The sequence below is a fragment of the Petaurus breviceps genome, unplaced genomic scaffold, assembly GCF_028583685.1.
Source record: "Petaurus breviceps papuanus isolate PSGF00001 unplaced genomic scaffold, PetGlider_PUasm1.0 37, whole genome shotgun sequence".
Lineage (NCBI taxonomy): Eukaryota > Metazoa > Chordata > Mammalia > Diprotodontia > Petauridae > Petaurus > Petaurus breviceps.
In genome coordinates, this window is record NW_027186296.1 from 31,537,997 (window position 1) to 31,544,427 (window position 6,431).

Consider the following 6,431-nt stretch of genomic DNA (forward strand, 5'->3'; position numbering starts at 1 on the left):
CCTTCCTTCCTTCCTTCCTTCCTTCCTTCCTTCCTTCCTTCCTTCCTTCCTCATTAAATAATTACTTTTTATAGTCCAGCCAGACTGGAATGTTTGCTGCTCCTTATACAAAGTACTTTATCTCTTATCTCTATACCTTTGCTTATGCTGTCTATCTCCCATACCTAACATCCCCTTCTCACTACCTCCAGACACCATATCTTTCCTGGCACCATTTCCCTTCCAGAAAAAATTAGCTTGTATTTTCTATGTATTTATATGTACATATTGTCACATACAGAATATAAGCTCCTTGAAACCAGGAATGTTCTTTTTTTTTATTCCTAGCACATGCTTGGATTATTAATTGGTTATTGGTTGAGTATGGTTGATTAATGATTTGGGCAGTTTCTGTGTAAAAAATTCATTCTGTGGCTCTTGGTGAGATAGGACCACAGTAGCTTAATAACATGTATGCCCTTCAACCAGACCAATTTCCTGTTCTTAGCAAAAAATAAACTAGGTGGCACTGGTGTTAACATATTTCCCCAGGAATACCACTCTAGTGGCCACTGGATATATAGTACTTGTCAAAAAGATAATGGGTAATATTTCTCCCTCTTCCGAATTCTAGGGGTGCCCATCCTTGTTGTCTTTTATTTGTTTGAAGAGGCAGGAAATGTAAATAATTAACTGACTCTTTTCCCACTGTCTATAAATGTGTTCCAGACTTAGTCAGCCAAAAGTAGTCTACACAAACAACTCTACAACCTACTTCTTCATCATTTGCAATCTGACTCCTGTTCCCACCACCATACTAAAATTGTTCTCTCAGATGATTTCCTAATGGCCAAATCTAGAAGTCTTTTCGTATAGCTTATCTTCAGCCTTTCTGTTACATTTTACACTTGACTGTCCTTGAAATCACACAGCTTCTCACTGCAACACAGTAGTATTAGAATCTTTTGGAAAGAAAGCTTCATTTGGAGTTAGAGGACTTGGGTGCAACTCTTGACTCTGTTGTCATTTAATATGATTGTGGGCAAGTCACTTAGCCTGTCTGGGCCTCTTATTTTCTTATTTGTAAAAAGAGGAATTTGGACTAGAAGTCCCTTGCATTTCTAAATCTATAATCCTATGAAATTCCTCCCTTGACTGCTATCAAACTGTTCACATCCTACTTACCTTGCAAGCCCATTGCATATGCCAACTTCTTCATGATGCCATCTCTGATGTCCCCACCTGCAGGTGATCTCTTAGGTCACATATTGCTTTGTATCATAATTGTTTGTGTACATGTCATTTCTTATTACATTGTGCATTGAAACCATCTCTTTTTCCCCTTTGTGTCCACCAGTAGAATTTAACAACATGTGTTTTGTGTAATAGTCTTTATTAGCTGAATTTATACAAAAGGACCTAGTTAATAATTTGCCCTTGGGTGATGAATATGGTCCTTTTTAGCTAATGTAAGTAGAGGAGCTGCAAATTCAGATTTCATAACTGCTGCTTAAACACGGAGTTGACCAGGAAGTCATTGAAGCAAGTTTTATATCATATTTTTAGACATCTTATGAATCGTAAAGTCATGATGCCAGTATTTGTTCTTATAACTCTGCTACTAGTTTAACAATGAGTTTTAAATTTTCTTTTCATTCTGACTCTCCCTTATTTTACTTCATTTCAATAGTTTATTTTCTTAGAATCATAGTGACTAAAAGCTGAAAGGAACTTTAAGGATCATCTAGTGTATTCTTCCCACCCCACCCCCAAGCAAATCATACTCTATACCTTAATATAATGAGAATGCTGTATAGTTCTGCAATATCTTCTATCAAAGTATCCTTCTAGTTCTAAAATACTTTGATGTTATTCTGGAACACTTCTATGCCTGCACATTTAATTGTTGAACATAGATCGTAAACCGTAATGCAAAATTAACAGTTGTAATGCTATACTTTAGCATACTTTTAAAAAAGTAGACAATTCTTATAATGTTTAATATCTGTTCTTTAAATAAAACTAGTTTATTTATTCCTTAGGTGGATATTGGGGAACTACTGAGGGCTTTGGTAAAAAAAGAATTTTCTTGAAAGCAAAAAAGATTCCTCAGTTCAACTAATGTTTTTAGTTCAGGAAACATTTAAATATTTAGATATGTGCAATAGAGTCTCCTTCCCAATCCTGTAGATGAAAAGTGTCTTAGATTGTGTTTCCCCTGGAATATATCTGAGTGAATTTTTATCCATTTACAATTAGATTTTCAGGTGGTTTTTAAAGTCTTTCTTTTCTACCATTCCTTTAGAACTTATATTTCTAATTCTTTTATTCAACAGAAGAAATGTAAGAAACTGACCTTATGCTAGTCAGTATGTAAGGGGTTAGAAGCCCCAAACCAGGTAAGATTTATCTAGATTTACAGGACCAGATATTAACATGAAATTGAAGCTAATAAGCAACATAAAATATGTTAACCAACTTCAAAAATAACCTTCCATAAGAGATCATTTGTAAATATTAATGAGGATAGGTAGTCTATCCTCCCAAAACCTTCTCAAAGAGGCACCATTACAAACAGTAACTACTATAAAATGAGTAACTACTATAAAGTCTCATTTGGAGATTACATGGGATAATGGAATAAGCACTAGACTGGGTTGTCAGGCCCTGTAGCTAACCAGCTAGCTGACCTCAGGTAAATCACTTCCCCTTCCTGGAGCTCAGTTTTTTAATCTGCAAAATGAGCAGGTTGACCTATGATCTATAAGGTAATTTACAACTACAAAACAGCATAATCTTAATTAATTGTAACAGGTCGACCATGAGGTAATATTATAACAAAAGAAGAATAGTGCCCTAAAATCTAGGAAAAAAGAGCCAAAAGATAAGAATTTCCTGTGTCTGAACCATAATCAGGGAGAGAATAGCCAGCACAATAGACATTTCAGTCACCACATCACAAGGAAAATAGCATCATAGTATTATAAGAAGGAAGGAAAGAAACAGTATTTATTAAGCACCTACTCTGTACTAGGTACTGTTCTAAATACTTTACAAATATTATTTCATTTGATCCTCACAACTATGGGAGGTAGATAATTACTGTTATCCCCAATTTACAGTTAAGGAAACTGAGACAGATAGATAGAAGTTAACTGACTTGCCCAGGGTCACAAAACTAGTAAGTATCTAAGGCTGGTTTTGAACTCAGGTCTTCTTGAGTCTAAGCCCAGTGCCACCTAGCTTCCTCTAATATTCCTCTTCTAAGAAAAGGCACATCCCTTAAGATCTTCCATTGTCACCTGTTGGAAGAGATGATAGTTATGTGTGATGTGACAGATGTTTTCAGGCATGACCAATGTGTTCATTTGCTTTGTCTGCACTGTTATAAGAGTGCGTGCTGTGTGGCATTGCAGGAGGAGCAGAGTAAGGAACATCAATGAAAAGTGACAGTGAAGCTTTAAAAAAATCATCCTCTCTATACTCATCAGTTAGTTTTGTCATTAATTTCTCAAGTAGACTTTGTCATTATACATTAATAATTTGGTGCTGTGGTTTATAAACCAATCTCATTAATTTGACTAAGAATAATTCATTCCAGGTAGCCTAACCACCTCTGGCTAAACTTAATGAAATTGATGAGAACCAGACTACTAGAAACATGGTGTGCCCCACCAAAGTACTGCTATTCCACGAGGCTCAAATTGAGCAACTATCTAGTCTCTCTTTACTATTATCCTTTAACCAAAATGGAAAAAAAAAAAGAGATATAAACAAATGAAAAAGATAAATAACACTGAAATCAATATGCTATTAAGTGCTCAAATGAATCATACTGAGTGACTATAATAGAAATCAGAGTAAAAGGAGTCTTAGCACTGGGCTGGAGCAGTTGGGGATAGTCTCAGGAATTAGGGGGGACTTTCCAACCTGAAAGGATGAATAGAGGGATAAAGGACATTGTTAGTAAAAGCAGAGAGAATAATCATAATGTGCTTAGGGCCTGAAGAAGTCTGACCTGGTAAGGATTTGTATTGGGTTATAGTAGGAAGGAAAATTAAATAAGTAAGGGTGGGACCAAATTTGAATTGCTATGAGTTATCGTATGATTTAAGCTTTGGTTAAAATCCTAAGTAATCATTAGTTGTGATCCATGATGGATTCCAGCCAGTGGCTTGCTTTAAAAATTTTACCATGATATAAATTTTATCTAAAGAAGTTTAGGTGTTCGTAAATGATTTTTTCTTAGGTTGCAAAATATCATGTCATTATACTTGAGCTAGAAATTTTTTAATTACATATTTATGGAAAATATGTCTTGATTTGGTTCAAGTATTTTATTTCTAACAATGGCCATATTTAACTCAGTCCTGCCCAGAAAGTGTAGCACTTCATGGTGCAATCATAATAAAAAGTAAGATTTTATTATTTGCTGTCTCCAAATGCAGAGAAATAAAATGAGTGAGTAGGCATATTTATTGTTGACATGTATCTGTGAGATTTCTCTAATTTATATTTTCAGATTACATATGAACATGAAGCTACCCAGACACAAGTAGATGTTGATTACCAATCTAATGATGTCACTTCGGTGCCTCCTTACTGTGAAGAAGGATTAGTGTCTATAGATGTTGATGTTCATGCACTTAAGATGCATAAAAGTACACAAATTTCTCTGAAAAGGCCCCCTCATCGTAGTTTGGGTATGTTTAGGCAATTTAGTTGTGTTGATACAACTTATTATTACACAATTAATTGCCATTAAATGTGGGAGTTGTTTTAAAAGTATAATCGGTTTACCATATGTTGGTGTTTGTTCTCTTCCAGGTATTCAGGCCAAAGTAAAAATATCAAGTAAACGACTATGTGATGCAGCTACTCAAACAGATGAATTATGGTCTGTTCCTAGAACTTCTTCCCAGTTTGGCATTTATTCGAGTGATTCTGAAACAGATACCGATTGGGATATCAAGAGTGAACAGAGTGATTTATCTTACATAGCTGTGCAGGTGAAAGAAGAGACATATTGAATGTGGACATCAGCACGTCATTCAATACATTATAGATTTTAATCTTTATCAGTATGTAATTATTTCTTTGATCTTGTAATTCTGTTATTTTTCATGAAAATTTTCTATTTCGTCACCAACAAGCCTTGTTTTAAGTGAGACAAAAATTTGACTACATTCAGGAGGAACTGGAAATGGTTCTGACAGCCCTTTTCTTCACCCTATATCCTTTTTTTTTAAGTTAACAAACCTGTACAAAAGCAATTTAAGATTTCCAGAGACAAATCAAGCATCCACAACTTAAGAATATCATTATTCTTCAAACTACTTTAAAATTGTAAAACAACAAAATGACTACAGGGAAAGACAAATAATAGTAAATTATAGGGTAAGAGTAGGCTTTTTGTGTTTAGATGGTTACCTAATAAAATGACTTGTATTTTATTTAGTTCTAATACCATTAGAATTATCACTCCATACCTGTGGGAATTCCTAGTGAAAAATTTGTATCTCATAGAAAATCACCTGTGGATAATGGCTTAATTGTTGGCTGAATTTGATTTCCTTAAACTGTCTTATGAGTCAGATTAACATATCAATTTACAGTCTCAAATTATTTTGATTTCTATTAATATAGAAATTGCTAAAGTCAAATAATGTAAGACTGCATTCCCAGAAGACTTTCAAACATCTGACCTTTCATTGCCTAGTTTTTCCCTTATCAATAATACCATTTTTACTTTATTCTAATAAATTAAATGTTTGGAAAGTAAGTATATGCAAGTTAACTTGCATCAACCAGGGAAATTTCTATGGCAATATCATTCAAATAGCCATTCCATTACTGTAGTTCCTGGAGAAACTTGTTTTATATACTATAATTTTTTTGAGAACAATGAAAAGAAGCTTCCACTTTGCATCTCTTGTGTACTGTTGTTTCTGTGCAGATGGACTGCATATATTTTATCTCCAAAGGTGTAAATAATAAAAGGATTTTTTTTAAGTTCATTTCAACTTTGACTTGACTGTATAGTTTTTAAAAAAATAAAATATAAAATTAATTTTGTTTGAGATCTGGTGATGAAAATTGGAAGCCAGAACAAAGATTGTAAAAATAAGTAGCATTCCTCTTTACTTTGACTTAACCTTATTTTGGTCTTAAGAGATTGTAAAAATAAGTAGCATTCCTCTTTACTTTGTCTTAACCAAATTTTGGTCTTAAGCTCATTTTGTTTAAAAAAAAAATAAGCTAGGCTTGATACTAAAGAAGTTTCCAATAACATCTGATCTCCATGCCTCTGAACAACAAACACCGACATTTATATGGTGCTTTAAAGTTTCTGAATTACTTACATATATTCTCACATTTGAGTCTCACAACAATCCTATTAAAAAGATGCTATGGTTATTATCTATTTTACAGATGAAGAAACTGCTCTTCAG

The 6,431-nt window shown here is 33.8% G+C and overlaps 1 protein-coding gene across 1 annotated transcript in view; it reads left to right on the forward strand.

Moving 5' to 3' along the window:
• The window catches only part of THAP10 (THAP domain containing 10), an 8,489-nt gene extending 2,440 nt beyond the window's left edge, over positions 1 to 6,049 (forward strand). Inside the window, exons 2-3 of the mRNA XM_069098180.1 lie at positions 4,502 to 4,682; positions 4,807 to 6,049. Of these exons, the coding sequence (XP_068954281.1) occupies positions 4,502 to 4,682; positions 4,807 to 5,009 (384 nt within the window). The 3' untranslated portion in view covers positions 5,010 to 6,049. The remainder of the gene's footprint in view (positions 1 to 4,501; positions 4,683 to 4,806) is intronic.
• The last annotated feature ends 382 nt before the right edge of the window (positions 6,050 to 6,431 follow it).